Source organism: Seriola lalandi, unplaced genomic scaffold (genome assembly GCF_002814215.2).
Source record: "Seriola lalandi dorsalis isolate HSWRI2012SDOR001 ecotype SW California unplaced genomic scaffold, Sedor1 jcf7180002054983, whole genome shotgun sequence".
Classification (NCBI taxonomy): domain Eukaryota; kingdom Metazoa; phylum Chordata; class Actinopteri; order Carangiformes; family Carangidae; genus Seriola; species Seriola lalandi.
In genome coordinates, this window is record NW_019525532.1 from 514,951 (window position 1) to 532,656 (window position 17,706).

At 40.2% G+C, this 17,706-nt stretch overlaps 5 protein-coding genes across 6 annotated transcripts; 3 read left to right on the plus strand and 2 right to left on the minus strand.

Annotated features, from left to right (window-relative positions):
* Positions 1-289: 289 nt before the first annotated feature.
* cideb (cell death inducing DFFA like effector b) lies at positions 290-3,821 on the plus strand. The gene is made up of 5 exons (XM_023396739.2): positions 290-445; positions 1,098-1,212; positions 1,740-1,898; positions 2,012-2,202; positions 2,985-3,821. The coding sequence occupies exons 1-5, from the start codon at positions 420-422 to the stop codon at positions 3,124-3,126; spliced, it is 633 nt and encodes a 210-aa protein (XP_023252507.1). The 5' UTR covers positions 290-419; the 3' UTR covers positions 3,127-3,821.
* homezb (homeobox and leucine zipper encoding b) lies at positions 3,686-6,729 on the minus strand. The gene has a single exon (XM_087171264.1). The coding sequence runs from the start codon at positions 5,731-5,733 to the stop codon at positions 4,159-4,161; it is 1,575 nt and encodes a 524-aa protein (XP_087027390.1). The 5' UTR covers positions 5,734-6,729; the 3' UTR covers positions 3,686-4,158.
* Positions 6,730-7,043: 314 nt separating this feature from the next.
* Positions 7,044-9,287, plus strand: LOC111647175 (uncharacterized). The gene has a single exon (XM_023396785.2). It carries the CDS (start codon positions 7,221-7,223, stop codon positions 8,769-8,771), a length of 1,551 nt encoding a protein of 516 aa, XP_023252553.1. The 5' UTR covers positions 7,044-7,220; the 3' UTR covers positions 8,772-9,287.
* On the minus strand, positions 9,280-14,398 carry gmpr2 (guanosine monophosphate reductase 2). Of its 2 annotated transcripts, none has more exons than XM_023396848.2 (10): positions 14,300-14,398; positions 13,658-13,808; positions 13,237-13,356; positions 12,511-12,594; positions 12,241-12,414; positions 12,025-12,106; positions 11,583-11,689; positions 11,066-11,108; positions 10,809-10,968; positions 9,280-10,656 (listed from the first exon to the last, which is right to left on the minus strand). In XM_023396848.2, the coding sequence occupies exons 2-10, from the start codon at positions 13,742-13,744 to the stop codon at positions 10,467-10,469; spliced, it is 1,047 nt and encodes a 348-aa protein (XP_023252616.1). In that variant the 5' UTR covers positions 13,745-13,808; positions 14,300-14,398; the 3' UTR covers positions 9,280-10,466. The 2 variants fall into 2 exon arrangements, with proteins under 2 accessions (XP_023252616.1, XP_023252615.1); XM_023396847.2 differs by having other exon boundaries at positions 14,232-14,310.
* A 281-nt stretch (positions 14,399-14,679) lies between these two features.
* Positions 14,680-17,635, plus strand: nedd8 (NEDD8 ubiquitin like modifier). Its single transcript, XM_023396838.2, has 4 exons — positions 14,680-14,882; positions 15,020-15,067; positions 15,182-15,264; positions 15,933-17,635. Exons 1-4 carry the CDS (start codon positions 14,865-14,867, stop codon positions 16,057-16,059), a joined length of 276 nt encoding a protein of 91 aa, XP_023252606.1. The 5' UTR covers positions 14,680-14,864; the 3' UTR covers positions 16,060-17,635.
* The last annotated feature ends 71 nt before the right edge of the window (positions 17,636-17,706 follow it).

The window sequence follows — 17,706 nt, forward strand, 5'->3', positions numbered from 1 at the left end:
ACTTTATTTTTCAACTGTAAAATGTCCCAGTCACATACACTGTGGTCACAGTTTTTAAAAGAAAAAAAAAAAAACAAATATTGGGGAAACTGTTAATCTATGTTACATGGTCATTTAAAAAACTATCAGAAAGAACTTTTAAATATCAGAATCAATATCAGCCTCAAAATCTAGTATCAGTCGCGCTATAGAGGTAATAAATCTGTTTTGTCAGATGAAGAAAATATCGTTCACATACACACACACAGGCCAGATGAACTTTGCCCTGTGCTGTTCTGTATGTGAGTAATCACCAGGTTCATAGCAAAGTCCAGTTGCTGGATCAAACACAAGAACTACTGACATTATTACAGTTTGTCACACCAGACCCCATACAACAGAGTAACGTCGTGAGGACAGACAACCAGACAGTGACAAGAATGGATACCACATCTTCATTTCTCAAGTAAGTAAATTTATTAGTTTGTCATTAGTTTTGGTTGGTTGATATTTTGTGGATTTGTTTCAAGGTCCCGTAGCTTGATCACGAAAACAAACAATCACCAATTAATGTAGATTAGATATATTTGAAATAAGTAATTAACTCATTGATATAATATGTAATTCAAAGATATCTTATTTTATGACATTTTGAAGTCTCATCCTATTATAATGGCGAGAGAACAGGTAACAACGCTTTCAGTGAGATAAGAAAAACAGGATTTCAAATATTTGCTGTTTTCACCTCAAAATAACAAGTAAAACAAAAGAAAAAAGAAGTGACGTCTGATTGAATGTAGAAAAACCTTTGTACAGGAAAAAAACAAGAAGAGACAAGGGTTGGAAAATGTGACCTTTTTCATATAAGACATCTAAATATAAAGAAAAGCAAATAATAAAATGAAAGATGGCTGAATTTAATTCAACTGCTTCAGTTTCAGAGTCCTGGTATTATTCATGCTGGCTCACTGTCACACTGTCATGAATTATTGAATAAAACAGAGCCATCAGAGCTTTTCCTGCTATGTCAAGTCAAAGTGTCTGCTGGGATTATGTCTATTAAATGGAACCCAACACGTTATATAATTTAATTACCTGTCTGTGTTGTCTGTCCTCAGATCAGTAACCAAGCGCGTGTGGTCTGCACCACAGCGCCCTTTCAGAGTGTGTTGTAACAACAGGGAGACCAGGAAGGGCATCACAGCTGGCACCCTAGAGGAGCTGAAAGAAAGGGTGAGAGTGTAAAACAAAAGTAAGAAAAGGTGAAAGAATGAAGCATCAAAACTGAAGTTACTTCACAAAGAAAAAAAAAGTCAACTAACAGTGTTTCAGTAAGTTGATTGAAAGATAATGGTCTCAGACCTGCTGGCAGGATGTAACATTATCTCAAGGCCGTGATGATGTCAAACAATTGATCATATGAGTCAAGTCATGAGTCAAGGCTGCACTCGAGCTGGTGTACAGACGTCTGCAGTGAAGCTAAGAGCCAGACTGAATAGTAATGCTGTATGCTAGGGTTAATAAAGACCATGAGTGCAGCAGACTTCAAATTTCTAGTCAGTGTGATAAAGGATGCATTTTTGTTTCTGACTTTCTGCATTTTATGTTATTCAGACATTAAAGGTTACAAACATGGATGCTGTATGAGTTAAATAACAATAAAGAAAAGTGGATTTATTCCTGTTTAGGACAGCAAAGCTTATCTTATTTTTATCCAGAAGGCTTTCTGGGTGTGACACTGACTTTACTCTGTGCTGTAGGTATGCCAGGCGCTGCTGCTGTCCCTGTCTGCAGTGTCTGTGTGTCTGGTTTGTGAAGACGACGGTACAGAGGTAGACTCCGATGAGTTCCTCATGACGCTGACTGACAACACCATGCTCATGGCCCTGGAGCCGGGGCAGACATGGAGACCACAGCCGGTACGTTGGGTACTGATTTAGGGCTCCTCGGGGTTAGGACAGGCTGTCTATTATAATATTGATTATTGCATGCAATATTTAATATATGTGACCGTCGTTGCTGATCCTCCCAGGGTGCAGTCATGCTCAAATCCCAAGACCACAACAAGCCTCGGACCGGGAGAGACATAGCTCGTGTCACCTTTGACCTTTACAAGATCAGCCCAAAGGATTTGTTTGGCTCCCTGAGTGTGAAGGCCACATTTCAAGGCCTGTACTCGGTGAGCGCTGACTTCCAGTGTCTGGGGCCCAAAAAAGTCCTCAGGTAAGGCAAAGGGAAAGTGGTGAATCTCATTATAGAAAAGACATTCTGAAAACACAACTTAATGAAGTAAAGACAGTTTCATCGGCACTTGTCTTGCTGTTATAGGCTGTTTGCTACGTCCTTTTTTCAGTGGCAGAAGTATTCAGATCATTTGTTAAAAGTACTAATACAGTTCTGTAAAAATACTCCATTACTCCAAGTAAAAGCTTTTTCATTCAGAAAAAGGGCAAAGGACGTTATGTACTTAAAGTATCAAAAATAAAAGCACTCGTTCTGTGGAATAAAGGCTCCTGTGTACAGTTTTTCGGCAGTATTTGACTGTTGAAGTTATTTGAGGTGAAGCTACTTTACTAAATATATAGTTAAGTAGTTTGGTCCAATGACAACCAACCAAGAACCTATTCTCGTGATTAACGGGGTAGAGAAGAAGAAAAAATAACATTCTGCTACACAGATTTGTATTAATTTTTTGAAAATCTTTAAAAGTTTAGAGTGGAAATGACTCCTTGCTGGATGTAACAACTTTTATAGAGTCACAAGCCAAAAAGTTAGAGAACCACTGGTTTAATCTTTGACAACTATATATTTTATATTGTTTTTAGAAAAAAAATTTTGCTCAGAAGAGAAGGGAATAAACTCAATGCAAATTTAGAGCAACTTGCAGTCAATACCAGTGATTAAAAGCTCAACTTTTTAACATTGAATGTGACTTGGGTGGAGCCAATGCAGCACAGTGTCAGTAGAAAATGTTCTTGACAGTTTATCTCGGTCCTATTTTTCAGGGAAGCCCTGCGCATGGCCTCCACTCTCCTTACGGCCGCTGGACACCTGCTCATCACATCCGCCTCCATGATCCGTCGCATTATTGAAGGTGCTGAGTTTTGGCAGCCACAGAGGACGGAGTACACAGCCAACTGGAACTGACGGAGCCGAGAGAGACCCAGGTCTGATATCATAGTTGATTTAAGAACTGGTAGGTTTGTCTGAGATGTACGGAATTCATTCTTATCATTAAGCATCTCTTTCAGTACACATTGTATTGTTTAACTGATCTGATGTTTACTTTCCTTGAGATGAGGATAAAACACATGAACATGTTAAAGCAATATCTGTAAATGTCAACAGTGATAATTTTATATAATGTGAGAATATGACCGCGCACCATATTCTACCCTTTAATGTTTCGCCTGCACTTTATGTTATGAACAGAATATATTAACAAATCTTTAGTGTCAAAGACTGTTTTTGGTGACAGCAGAGGGAGCTTAGTAATGATAGTGTCACAGCTATTAAAGTTATTTTTCTATTTTTTGTGCAATATATTCTACATAATATCCTGGGATTGTACTATATCTTTGTTCATTTGGTGTGGATTATGATTGTCTTTCTATCACAGACAAACCACTCTAAAATTATGTGGTTATTGTTATTTTGATCTGAAACATCGTCTCCTTTGAAAAATGAAATATTCATGTACTGATATAACAAAAAAAAAAGGTTGTTCATTTTGTAGTTTGTGAATGTTTTGATGTAACTAATCATAAGACGAGTCACGTTCGAACAACAAGCAATGAAAGCGCTTTACTTGAATGACAATAAAAACATCTGCACAGCATAAAGAGGACTTGTTGATGTAAAACTGCATCTGGATTGCAAATGACTCACTTTTTGAAAATACTGTGCATGTATGTTAACGAACATGTTAAGTAATCACCAACAACTAACAGTAAAACAACACTAAATTCAAAATAAAAGCATAGGGAGGGAACTTAGCAAACTTTTAACAAACACTTCAAAAAGTTCAACTGCATGCCAAACAGCTTGACCCTAAAATACTAGTAATGCACAAATTGTAAAACATTTAATGGCTTCTGATGCATCTTTCCAAATGATAAGAGGTGATTCGTCTTCATTCCCTTTAGTGGGATATTAGGTGGACAGGCTGTGGCATCGTTTCTACTGTAGAGGCACCTTCACACTTTCATCCTTGCCAGAGCTTTTGCTCACAGGCTTCTTCCTCCTGGTTCTCCTGCCCTCACTGGACTGTGCCTTTACCAGCGCATTCACATACTGCCAGTACCTGATGTTGGCCAGCGCCCGGCTGTGCTGCTCCCGATTCAACCAGGAGGGCTTCCCTTTCTTGACATAATAGCGCATGTCACCGAACCACTTAACCAACACGTACCGAGGGACGCCGATCAACATCGCCAGGCGGTCGTAGTCCTCGCTCTTTGGATACTGGCAGCGAGCGAAAGCAATCTTCATCATCCTCAACTGACTCTGCGACTTTGCGCTGCAGTGGACCGGACTGTGAAGGGTGCATGCGTCTATCACATGAGAGGCCTGCTGTGGGTTGCAGGTGGATGAACTGTCGACAACAGGACTAATGGTCAGGAGCTCCTTCAGTTTGCCAACATCAGTGACGAAAATGTTGTTTGTTAACTCTGCACTGACTTCTCTCTCTAGCCTAGTCTCCATTTCTGGTTTCCCCTCAAAACCGCTGTTTACAGTGGTCATACCGGTATAGCGGGTGGGAGGGGGAATGACATCAACTCTTTCCAGCACTTCTGTCTGCTTGTCACTCAGTGGAGGTACATTAAAGAGCAGAGGACTCACATCCAGGGGCTCATCGGGCACCACAAAGGTCTTGTCAGCAGGCCACTCGTTGACAGACATCAATTTGTTTGCTTTTTCCTTCTTCGCTCTGGTGGGACGTGTTCTTTCTGACTGGATGGATTTTTGTGCTTCCCTCTCGACTTGATCACCTCTTTCTACATCTCCAGCTCTCCCCAAAATACCATCATTGCCTTGCCTCATCCTCTTCTTTCCCATTGTGTTGGGCACTGCCATCCTTTTCCGCCTTTTCTGAGTATTCCTTTTGTCTCCCTCAACTTTCGCCACTTTTATGTCTTTATTCAACGGTTGCTCCTGCACCATGTTTCTCTCCAATCGCTTATTAGCCCTAACACTTTCTCCCATCATCCTTCCCTCATTTGCACCCTGTTCCTCCCTGACCTTTCCTTCCTTCTTCCCGTCAGATTCTTTTACCTCTCTCTTTTTTTTCTTCTTCTCTCTTCTTTTCTTTTTTACCATTTCCCCTATCCCGTTTTGCAGATCTTGCTTTCTCAGAGCCTTTCCCTCACTTGACTTGAACTTCTTCTGAACCTGTCGGATGTCTTTGTAGTCCCAGCTGATGCCATAGCGGAGTCTCTGTGCCATGAACCACACCTTCACTTGGTCTGGGAGCAGGGAGCAGCGCTGCGCCAGTGCAGCTGTCTCTTTCTGTGTCAGGTACGGGAACATGTCGAAGGCCTTGTCCAGCTCCGCTGCACCATCCAGCTGTACGTCGATCTGGTTTGAATGCACCCATATAAGCTTCTGACTCTCAGAGAGCAGGGGGAGACACACTGCACTGTTTTGGTTCATGTTGAAAGGCACGGGGTTGATGTTAATTTCTGTTGGAGTCTCTCCACAAGCGTCAGCCGTGTTTTGTCTGAGCTTTCCATCAGCTATATGCCTCATCTTCCTCATCTGTTGTAATTCCTCCTGTAAAGAGCAGACAAACAGAAATGGTTCATGCCAGAAACATCATACATTTCAGGGGAAATAAGTACGCCTATTCCCAAATTCTTTAAAAAACTATTGAAAGACAAAAATTGAAAGGTAATAATGTGTAAACATTTCCACCTTGTTCTGAACTATCTCGTGTATAGGTGCACCAAACCAACCTGCTAGGTATCTGTATTCAACTGTAATCAAAGCTGTATATCACTAAAACAGCAGACTATCATTTAAGCACAAGTTTTGTCAAATCGGATTAACTGAAATGAATTGAAGCTCTCAGATAGTAAACAAAATTTTACATATAAAAGAGGTTAACTAGCTAGAAGGATAACGTACATAAACACTGCCTCGTGTTCACTTATGTTAACTTAGACACTGAACACACAACGTTAGCACGGAAGGAAGAACCTTAACACGAGTTTTTAATTAGCATTATTTTAGGGAGAAATTCATATCGACTTACCAGCTAACTTAAGCTAAACTCGCGCTAAAGTTCAACCTCACGTTGGTTCTTACCATTGACAAACATACAGCAACTTTAAATGATTATTTGATTGATTGACTGACTAACGTTGGCGCTAATGGTAAACACGTCAGTTAGCTAACAGTGCACAGGACGGGTTAGCTTGGTCAGTAGCTGTTTCAACACACTGAATTTAGCAATTGTTTCTTAAACTATATTTAAATTTTACTACCTTCACATAAAAACCGCGCAATGGATCCAGTCACATTAACTCTGCTTAAGTTGGAGTTTTTTTTTTTTTTTTTTTTTTTTCAGAAATGCAAAGTCATTAGTCTCATATTCAGGATTATTTTCAGTGTAATTCCATCCATATGTAATTCAATGAGTGTGTGACTGTTATGGTTATGGGTTTCAAGTACATTATGTAATAGAATATGTAAAAGCAAAACGGGGACCCTGGGACAAAATATTATTAAATGGTAATTTGGTGTAATTTGTGGCAGTTTAGATGTGAAAAAGTTTGAGAATCACTGATGTATGAAATGGGATGTCCATATCCCATTTATCATGTGCTTTTTTAATCTAAATTTCATAGCTTGTCTTTTATTTTATCTTTTATTACAAGTCCTTATATCTTTCAGACAAGAACAGTTACACTAACATGTGTTTACCACTCCCATGGGTGATAATAATGTTCATTGTGTGAAATGAAACTTAACAATACGTCATCACAACGCTTCAAAACCTTTGAGTCACTCTGTGAATGTTTGACTTACTTACCAGAAAACGAAACTGTTGAGCAGTGCTGATGTGGCCAAGTGTTCAGACAAAAGACTGAGAGATCAGAAACGGGTGGACAGCTGAATTTAGCCAAATCAGACTTCATTTTCAGTCAGACACAGTCAACCAAAGAGCAACAGGGAGGATCCTGCGGACTTTCTTCAACGCTTTTTCAAGTAAATTCAAATCAGGATTTCCGGTTTTTGAAAACATGTCTGACAATCAACAAAAGGACCAAGTAATCCTCTGCGACATGTGTATAGAGGACAGGAAACCAGCACGGAAGACCTGCATGAAATGTGAGATCTCCATGTGTGTCCAGCACCTGCAGGCCCACCTGACCACACCTGTGTTACTACAAACTCATCCTCTGACTGAACCTATGGCTTTATGTGGCACCACTAAATGCCCCCAACATGGAAAACTCCTGGAGTACTACTGCTTGGATGACATGACCTGTGTTTGTGTTTCCTGTGCCATTGAAGACCAGCACCGCCTACACAATATGAAGACCTTCTCCACCGCCCACAAAGATCTCATGAAAAAGTTTGAAGGTGAGAAGAAGGCCTTACTGGTGAAAACTGATGACAAGAATGTGAGTCTGGAAAAGTGGGAGAAGAGTGAAAGAGAGAAGCTGGGTTGTTCTAGTGTGCGTCTCATTGAGGCTGTGACTAACCTGCGTGATATTTCACTGACCAGCATCCAAAGTTCAGTCTCTGCTCGTATGGTGGCCATCAAAACCAGCAAGAGCAGCATGCAAGCAGTGCAGAACGAGAAGGATACCTTCAGATTCCTGCAGATGTATTCACAGGTACACCAGGATGTGGAGAGGGCCAAGGCTGTGGATCTGAGAAAAGGGCTGGAGCCTGGCAGCGATCGTGACAAACTAGTCCAGGAGATCAGGCAGAATGGTGAAAAAATGGTGAAGCAAGCAGGCCAGTTCTGGGGAGCTTTGTTGACTCTGGTCGATCCAGAAAACCACCAGGAGCTCTTCACCACTGGTTCAGACCTGATCTTTGAGCCGCAGATTTTTGGCCCCAGCATTTCACTTTCTAAAGACAACAGGAAGGTTTTCTACAACAGTTGGATGGGGCAATGCGCTGCCACTTTCCTCATCCGTAGCACCCAATCGGTTCCTAACTATCAGAGGTGGCTGGTCAGTCTTCCCAAAGAGTCTGATTGGATCATCGGTTTATGTGACAAAAAGTCTGCTCGAAACTTGAGGGGTGGACCTGTCTACGGTCTTTGCTGCAAAGATAACCAGCTCAGCTCTCTCACGACAGAGTATGAAGATAATTGTGATGCATCAACCAATTCAACAGCTTTTGGGATGCAGACAGGAGAAAACACCAAAACAGAGAAAAAACACAGGGTTTCCTCTGCATTAATCACACATCAGGGGGGAAATGGAGATGAGGCCGTACCACGACCTGAAATGGTGGAAGTGTTTTGGAACTTTGTTGCTTCCTCACTGTCGTTCTTCAGAAGAACCGGACAGCACCAGAGGGAAGAAATACTCACAATTAAGATGAGTCTTAACAAGTGGGACCTAGCCCCCTTTGTTCAACTGGGACCAGAAAATGCCCAAAATAGCGGAGATTGGTCCAATCAGCAATGGAGGTGCCGCTGTGGGACAAGTCATTACAGGGATGTCAAGAGATACAACCAATCAATGTTCCAGCAATCTCAGAGGCCTAAATGTTCCTGTGGAGAAATTATTGGTGGCCGGTTCATCACAGAAGTGGTTTGTGAGCTTCTGTAATTGGTGGGACCTCACTGATCATTGCTAATCATTACACAAAGCTAAGAAGTGCATGAGTATAAATCTCACTGATTAGTGTTAAGTTGATGTCTAATGAAAATTATAGTGCTGTCAGTGCAAGTATCAGTAATAAGCCCATGAGGTGATTTTTTTATCATACACCATGGGCAATGTAATATCTTGAGCTGAATCTCTTTTAATCGTAGCAATATTAATTAGTTTGTTTGGAGTGTTGCTTGCTAATGTACACAACAATGTTATGTTATATATATATATATATATATATATATATATATATGTGTGTTATATTATGATTTAACTCAACTTTTTTCTGCCTGCCAGTTTAAGATGTTTGTCTCCATCTACTGGTGGTGAATGCGTCATTGCTCTCAAATATACAGGCTCTTCCAGCGCTTTGGTCTTTAGTGTGAAATGCAACATGTAAATCTGTGGCTCTTGTATCATATACACATTGTGAATGATCCAATCATTAATAAAGCCAGTAAAATTTTAAAATGTGGAATGTTTTTATTGACTGGATAAAAGGTGAAATGATAAAAATTGAAAGATAAACTGCATTTTAATTTTATGTTTTGCCAACATAAAAACATCATTTCCGCACCAATGTGACAATACAAAATGAAACAACATAGATCATGTAAGAACAGCTTGAAATGGATTTACTTCAGACCAGATGCTGTGTGAGGTGACACCATACCCAATACTTACGGTGCAAAACTTCCAAGGCTAATTCAAGGAATGACCACTTGCTTTAAAGGCTATGAATCATAAATTCAGTGGGCTCACACAAACATATATGCTATGCATCAGGAGAAGCTAGGACCACAGAACAGAAAAGTGGCACATTATAATGAATAACACTTCTGCTATGAATTCAGTCTTCAATTACTACATACTGCATGCGCCCTCATACTGTACTCGCATTCAGCGTCCACTGGTTCATATAGAAATTCTCTAATCTAATTCACCTGCTATTAAAAGAAATGTAATTATGCAAGATACATATGCAGTAGTAGGTGAAATAGTGTCAAAACATTTCCATGAGACAATAACAGAAACTAAATATTAGGCTCTCAAATCATTAAAGTGCAAAACATCACGAGTGAGGGAATGATTGCATTTTTAAAAACAGTTTAGTTTCCCAATTAGCCACAGCAATCACATACATATTTAGGCTTTCTAAATAATTTGCTATTGTTTTATATGTGGGTGACAAAGGCAGTATCTCAGCACAGAGCGGAGACATGTTGTAGATACTGTTTATAGACAGATACTTATATGCATACATGTAAAGAGAACAACTAAGGACCTTGCATTGGAATGATGAGACAGCAGAGACACAGGGAGATGAAGAGTTACTGCTGTAGTTTAGATCTTACTGTGTAGAGACACTGAGACCTGAAACACTCTGGGAATTGTAAGGAAAAAGTTAACCTTCAGAGCGTAAAGCGACTCGGAGTCTGCGTGCTTAATATACTACAATTGCATTGAAATACCAACTTGAAGAAAATGTCTCCTCGTGTTAAAAAAAAGGATAAAAAGGACAGTATTTAAGTATTAATATATACGTCTGTTCACTTGTGTGTACACATGGTTAATGCACAAACAGCTTGTAGGGAGTCAGACAGGCAGTGATGCAGACTTATCCTTCGATCTGAAGCAGGATCGGCACATTCAGCTGTCATTGCCAAAGACAGTGTTGAGCTGCTGGGTGACCCTGATGAAGGTGGTCCTGCGGCTCAGCTCCTTCAGCTTGGCTGCCCCAACATAGGTGCAGGTGGAGCGGACCCCGCCCAGGACGTCTCGTATTGTCACGTCCACCGGGCCTTTGTAAAGAACTTCAACTGTCTTCCCCTCTGATGCTCTGGATGGAAATAAAAAAACAAACAACATACTAGCATTATCCTCAGGAGACAGTGTTGATAACAATCATCAATGCACACTGTGTGTTTAGTGATCAGTACTGACAGGAAAACACCCAGCAACATAGAAGAAAGACACTTCTGTGACTCTGACCTGTACTCAGCCACACCGCCTGCATGTTTCTTCATCGCTGTGTCGGAGCTCATTCCATAGAACAGCTTGTATTTCTTGCCGTTTTTCTCAATGATCTCGCCCCCACTCTCTGAGTGACCTGCCAGCATACCACCCAGCATCACGAAGTCTGCTCCGGCACCTGAGAGTCGCATTTAAAGAGCCAAACAAAGTTTTAACAGAAATATTTCTTGCTATGGTTCGAATTTGAGTTCAGCTTAAGAAAAACAACAACTAACCAAAAGCCTTTGAGACATCCCCTGGGCAAGTACATCCCCCATCCTGTGTGAGAGAGAAGAGAGGGGAAAAGACAAAACAAACATGTGATGAGAGTGACTATCATGCTGCATGTGTACAGTCTCTTAGTTTAGCTTAAACACTGGACACAGTTAGAAACAGCTACAGCGCTGAAGCTCTCAAATTGCCATGTAATATCTTGTTTGTGTAAACTGTACAAAGAACAAAGTGTGAAAACGACAATTTGTTGTCTTACAGTTAACTATGTATCAGACTCTTTCTTGGTCTGTTGCAGTAATTTCCTGGAGTCTCCGCGTGTTGCCATGGTGACAACAAGCCTCCAATAAGTTACTGCACCCAGCCAAGAAATAGTCCCGCACATAGAAAAAATACCTCTCTTCAAAAAAGAGAAAAAGCCCAGTTTTGAAAATGTCAAACTATTACTTTAACATAAATTTGCACAAGCAGAACTGTGTAGAACTTCTGATTATAGAATAACTATAGAAGACAATCACTTACAGAGATGATGTGGCCGCCCAGTCCATGGGCTGCATCTGCACACTCAATCACAGCACTAAGCTGGGGGTACCCCACCCCTGTCTTCTTGCGGGTGGTGCACACGGAGCCTGCAGAGGACGACACAGGGGCAAAAGGATGAGGCTTACGATTTCTAGTCTACAGTCCACTTATATAACACAGTCTGAATTGACCTGATACCCATGTGTTACTCCAAGAAAGTTATTTTCAAATACAGCTCTGTTAATTGAATGTGTTCTTATATATGATGTGATGCACTCACAAGTTAATAATGTTAATGTGTCAATAGTCATGAATTTTTTGTGTTAAGAAAGTGACAGAATGAGATCTATTCAAAAGTTCAGGGTTAACATCTTGAGGTGATGAGGTGATGATGTTCTCTCTTGATGTTGAAATGTGTTAGTAAGTGTTACGCTGTGATCACCTGGTCCGATGCCTACTTTGATGATGTCAGCGCCAGCCAGGATGAGCTCTTCCACCATCTCTCCAGTCACCACATTTCCTGCCTGAGCAAAATAAAAATGATAATAAAAAATGTTTTATTCATTACTTATCCAAGAATTGTTAACTAGTGAACATCCATTCCTTTTTACAACCCCACAAACTGCAGTTTAAAGTCATTGAACAGACATCTACAAACCATTATAGTGTGTGAGGGGAACTTTTGCCTGACGTCTTTGACAAAGTGGACAAAGTGTTCAGAGTAGCCGTTTGCCACGTCGACACAGATGTATTGCAGCTGTGGCACCGCCTCCACGATGGCTGAAATCCTCTCAAAGTCATTTTCACCAGTCCCTGTGCTGACTGCCAGACTCTGGGAGATAAACAGAGAAGAGAGAGAGAGCTGTGTCACCAACACCACCATTAATAAAACTCTCTAAAATAAAAAGGGTACATAATAATTTAGTACCTGCAGGCATTCGGGATGCTTTGCTGCAAACTCCACCCAGTCATCAATAGAGTAATGTTTATGAACCGTGGTGAAGAGAGTGAACTAGTGGAGGAGACAAAGAACAACACATTAATGAATTTATGCAGACATTTATATTCCAGGACACAATTCTGGTTCACATTGTCATCTGTGGACAGTGCAATGAAATCTAATGGCAACGAGGGGCAGGTTTAATAACTATCATTGAGTAAAGGCATAGATAAATGAATGAAATACCAAAACAATTAACTTTGTGTGTGCATATTTTTTTAATCTAACAGATACTAATTATTTTACTGTGGCTAAAAAGGCCAGGAGGGTCCTGAATTAAATACAGTAGTGTGTGTTATTCATTATCATTACAAGGACATAGAAAAAGATGCTACACAAAAGCCACCTGTGCTTAAGTTCTGGCATATGGGAACAATGATCGCAAGGACTTGATCACCTCTTGTTTTTAATCTGGTCGTTGGAGAAGGGCGGGTAAGAGAACTAGGGCCTGTCTTCATTTATCAGCCTGCTATGTAAAATTGTACGCATTATAGTGTTGGCAGCTTACATTAAATTTACGTAGACTTATTTGTTTGGACTACTTTTGTCACTTTCCATTCCCACAAAACAAATAACTGAGACTTCAACATCTGCTCTGTGAAGCACTTTGTGGAATAATAAGTGATTGATGTAGACCCCACATGCATAGCCTACCTGGTGCAAGGCCAGGGCCATCTCAAAGGTCCCCACAGTGTCCATGTTAGCAGCGATGATGGGGATCCCTCTGTAGCTGCCTTTAGAGTTCCTGAAGGTGAAACTCCTCATCAGGTCCACCTGAAATAGAGAAGAAGAAAAACAAGAACTTAGTGTACTTGATAGTTTAATAGATTTGTTCAACTACTAAGGGAAACCATTTATTCTCATCATGATTCACTAGATGTTACTACAGTCACAGAACAGTGGCAGGAGCCTGTATTTTACAGATGCAGGTTTGTCACTCCACTCACAAGGTGAATAAGAGCTGACATTTTTTTTTCTCTCTGAACTGTGATTACTCAAAGATGACTAAAAGTTCAGGAGCTGGAATAATCTATATTTAAATCAGACAGGTTTCATGTGGGGGGAAAAAACCCACCTCACTCCGAGACTTGAGTGTGCTTCGCTTTGGACGGAGGAGCACATCCTTGAAGTCCAGCTTAATGTCATTCTCAATGCGAGGCATTTTGGAAACAGGAGATGGTGTGAGAAACAATGTGAAATGAAGCAGTTTGTCCTGGAATATGAATCTGTAAAAATAAAAAAGGAGGGAGGTTAAAGGTCAGGGTGGTTGCTTTGTGCTGCATATTTTGTCATTTTTGCACTTTCTCTAACTCCACTTCATAAAATCATACACACACATATGGTCACTAAATGCCAATAACTACAAGCAAACATGGTGTATGGTCTGAAAGCCCATTGAAAGCAAATATCTTTTTCGCATTCAAAAGACAAAACAACAATAGCCAGAACAGTGCATACTACTCTGTTTAAGTGTAACAAGGCGATTTTAGCTAGCTTACACGCTGCTGGAAATGCTACTGCTAATGCTATTTACACTAAACCATACGACTGATCAGAACAGCGTCGCTTTTTCAGCCCCCACGTCAAAATTCAAGGTTACAACCAGTTGAAAGAATCATAATTGAATCCACTTGCAAACTGGCCTTTACCTTAGCATAAGTTACCAGTTAGTCAAAGAATGGGTTATCTTATAGCTTTAGCAAAAGACAAGATTTACCTTTAAAAAAGTATGATTGATTTTTTTGTCTGTGCTGCAGCTTCCTTTCCTTTCCCACTGTTTACGCGGGAAGATTTACGGGGGCGGACACCAACTGACGGCCACCTTGTAGTTCTTTAAGGTCTTCATCGTGTAAGCAATACGTAGGCAAAAACTACAAATACGAGAAACGCTTTACGACACGTTGTGCTGATGCCTTAAGCATTATTTTTTAGGTATTTAGAAAAACACATTTCGGCTTGTTTTTGTTGGTACATTGCTCACGCTAATGCAAGATCATTTTAGGACAATTTGTTAGCTTTTTCGACGGTACATGAAGCTGATGCTAAGTCCGAAATCAACTAAAGCGGAACCGTCGACATACAGAAAAAAGGGGCGGTGGGAATCGCCGAGAAACACAGGAAACACCCATTGAATTTTTTGGAAGGGAATATCGAGTTTCTTCATAAAATACCGCATTAACATTATCTATCAACCCGCAGTTGGTCAAATCATAGATTCAGTTAACATATAATAACGCCACTGATCCCGCTTCAGTGAATTTTAGAAAAACAAGTCAACAAAGATGCTGATAAAAGTGAAGGTAAGGCATAGCAAGTATAACGATTAGCCCGGTGGAACAGTTAGCCAGTCATTTGAACAGTTGTTATTACTGAGTCACTGAGTTGCATCTATTGTCATAAATTTCTTAACAATAACACAAAAGTATCTTTATTACAGACGCTCACTGGCAAGGAGATAGAGATCGACATAGAGCCCACAGATAAGGTATATGATCATTTATTATTTCCTCTCTTTTGCTTTGTGCTGATAATAACATACGAGGATTAGTTGTCCAGTGTGTGTTGGAGCATTGAGTGTTTTGCATTAATTTCCATCCAGGTGGAGCGGATTAAAGAAAGGGTGGAGGAGAAAGAGGGGATTCCTCCCCAACAGCAGAGGTTGATCTACAGTGGAAAACAGATGTAAGATAAAGAAACACTTTCTTAATTAAAGCGTAAAGTTGGAGACATTCTGTATATTTTTCTTATTGTCAATAAGTTCTGTTAAAAGACCAAAACCAACAATGAATTATCCCACTAACAATTTGTTAAAAACTACTAAACAGCTGTTTTGGAAATTATTGAGCCATTCTTAAGAGTGAAGCTATGTATTTATGACCTGTTTTCAAGATTTACATCTTTGATAGGAACAAATGTGTTTGGAGTGAGTGCCACAGACACGGTAGGGAAGTGGGAAAGTATTTAACTTCAGTTCAACATTAACTTTATTGTGCCCTGCGGGGCAAATTTTCTGTGCAGCCAGTTGAAACAGAAAACCCACAGACTTTAAGTATAAGATACATAAAACATAATAAAATACATGAAAGATACAATAGAATTGAAATTTTCCAGGGATTAATTGACAATAAGAAAATTAAAGTTGCATATGTTTATATCTGTAAGAATGTTTTATATTTTATGCTAATTTATGTTTGTTTTTTGTTTTTTTGGTGACATGGCTTCTGAAAGATATGTCATTGTGACGTCCTGTCATTAACCATGCTGTCAATATGTAAAGTTCAGTTTTTCAAAAGGGGCATTTCTGCTGCCTGACGTCCTCTGCTCTGCATCCCTTTACTCTCTTTGCGTAGGAACGACGAGAAAACAGCTGCAGACTATAAAATCCAGGGAGGCTCTGTTCTCCATCTGGTACTCGCTTTGCGTGGAGGCCAGGTGCTCCGCTCTCCCAGATGCCTCTACTCAAAGCCTGCATTGTAGCCATCACTACAAAACATGCCTTAGCTTTTGCAATGCCTACACTAAGAGGATACACTGAAGACACACAGCCACCAGTTGCGGAGCCACCTGGTGGCGCTGTAGGCAACACAGAGCCATTGGTAGAAAGAGTTAGATCAGGTTCTGTTTGTGGCAGCCTCTTCCTTTCAGCCAAGAATGTGTTGGCTTTGCAAACATTTCCCCCCACTGTTATGGCGAGACACTCCACATGTTAAAGCTAGGCTGGTGGAGAAGACAAAGTTATTTTCAAAATTAAACAAGTGTTGGTTATAGAATCACAACCCAGAAGTAATTTGGCTGCTATGGAAAATGTACATGGATTTTTCTGTTTATATCTAAAGCTCTGAAGCAGGAAAGGCCAAGTTTCCCAAAGCATTTAAGCAGAAATGTTATCTTTGTTCCACTAACCCACAGTGAAGTAGAGATAACGGTAGCATAGAGATGCTTTAGGGAAACTCATTTGGATTGCAGTCTTTGCCTTCAGAGTGTGACACAAACTAAGGTTTACTTGTTCTGCTTCATGCATGCTCTCTACAAATCGCCCCCACTCACGTAGTATAATTACTGAAGCTACTGCATCAACATATCAAAAGTTAATTTCTCTTGTGAAGCTCCCATGTAGCTCAGTTAGATTTGTGAAGGATGTGCAACAGTGTGCTTAAAAGTTTAGTTTTACACTTTAGGGAAATGCACATACTTGCTGTCAAACGCAAAAAAATCCTTTCAGCACTTCTGAAGTTAACAGATAACCACGTTGTGATTTGTTCGTTTGATCCATACAAAAAACTAAAAAAAGAACAAACGGTCTGCTGTGTAACCCACCAATGGAATTATCGTTTTAAACTTTTTATTTTTTCTTTTGTAAGGATTAAAGAAGCAGGATATAATGTGTTAACTACTGAGCTTCAGAGGTGCTGATAGTTGAATTTTCTCACCATTGGAGCCAGACAATCTGTTTCCAATCTTTGTGATAACAAACGGCTCAGGTGCTAAGCTAACTGGCCGTAGCCTTAATGGAAGAAAATGAGAGTGGCATTGATCTCATCATCTAGCATTAACTCTACACCAGAAAGTGAATAAGCATGTTTCCCAAAATGTCGAACTGTTCCTATAAGGGAAAACAATAACTAAACGTGTTTTATGTGCTTTGTGTGTCAGGAAAACCTCCTGCCACTTAAATCATTTACCACATAGTGTGCTTTACTCCTGCTTCATAAACAGACTGAGCATGTCCACTCAGTAGGATAATGTTTTATAACATTTCATGTGAATTTAATTTGTTAAGAGTAATTTGTTTTTGTGCCGATTGCATATTTTTACTGTTGCAAGAAGACGAGGGGGCTTGCCGACTATGGTCCTGTCTGACAATGGCTTCAGTTTACATGGATATTGTTAGGTTTGTTTGTATGTTCACAGAAGCAGTGTTAACTTTTGGGATTGCTGTGTATGCACCTATATGCTGCCCCCACACCCCACTTAAATTCACACAGTTGTGTGAAACTGGCCTATGCTGTGGATTAGTTTGTGAGGAGAATAAAAATTATGTTGATGCTAAAAATGCCTCACCTTTGTCTTTCTGTGTGGATTCATCCAAAATGTTTGATACAACTGAACAAAAGAGGCATGAAA

Coding starts and splice junctions, on each gene's coding strand:
- cideb (XM_023396739.2), top strand. CDS start 420: ATGGATACCACATCTTCATTTCTCAA. Junction 1,213..1,739: donor TAGAGGAGCTGAAAGAAAGG/GTGAGAGTGTAA, acceptor TCTGTGCTGTAG/GTATGCCAGGCGCTGCTGCT. Junction 1,899..2,011: donor AGACATGGAGACCACAGCCG/GTACGTTGGGTA, acceptor TGATCCTCCCAG/GGTGCAGTCATGCTCAAATC.
- homezb (XM_087171264.1), bottom strand. CDS start 5,733: ATGAGGAAGATGAGGCATATAGCTGATGGAAAGCTCAGACAAAACACG.
- LOC111647175 (XM_023396785.2), top strand. CDS start 7,221: ATGTCTGACAATCAACAAAAGGACCAAGTAATCCTCTGCGACATGTGT.
- gmpr2 (XM_023396847.2), bottom strand. Junction 13,357..13,657: donor CACTCAAGTCTCGGAGTGAG/GTGGGTTTTTTC, acceptor TCTCTATTTCAG/GTGGACCTGATGAGGAGTTT. Junction 12,415..12,510: donor AGCATCCCGAATGCCTGCAG/GTACTAAATTAT, acceptor TTTATCTCCCAG/AGTCTGGCAGTCAGCACAGG.
- nedd8 (XM_023396838.2), top strand. Junction 15,068..15,181: donor ACATAGAGCCCACAGATAAG/GTATATGATCAT, acceptor ATTTCCATCCAG/GTGGAGCGGATTAAAGAAAG. Junction 15,265..15,932: donor ATCTACAGTGGAAAACAGAT/GTAAGATAAAGA, acceptor CTCTTTGCGTAG/GAACGACGAGAAAACAGCTG.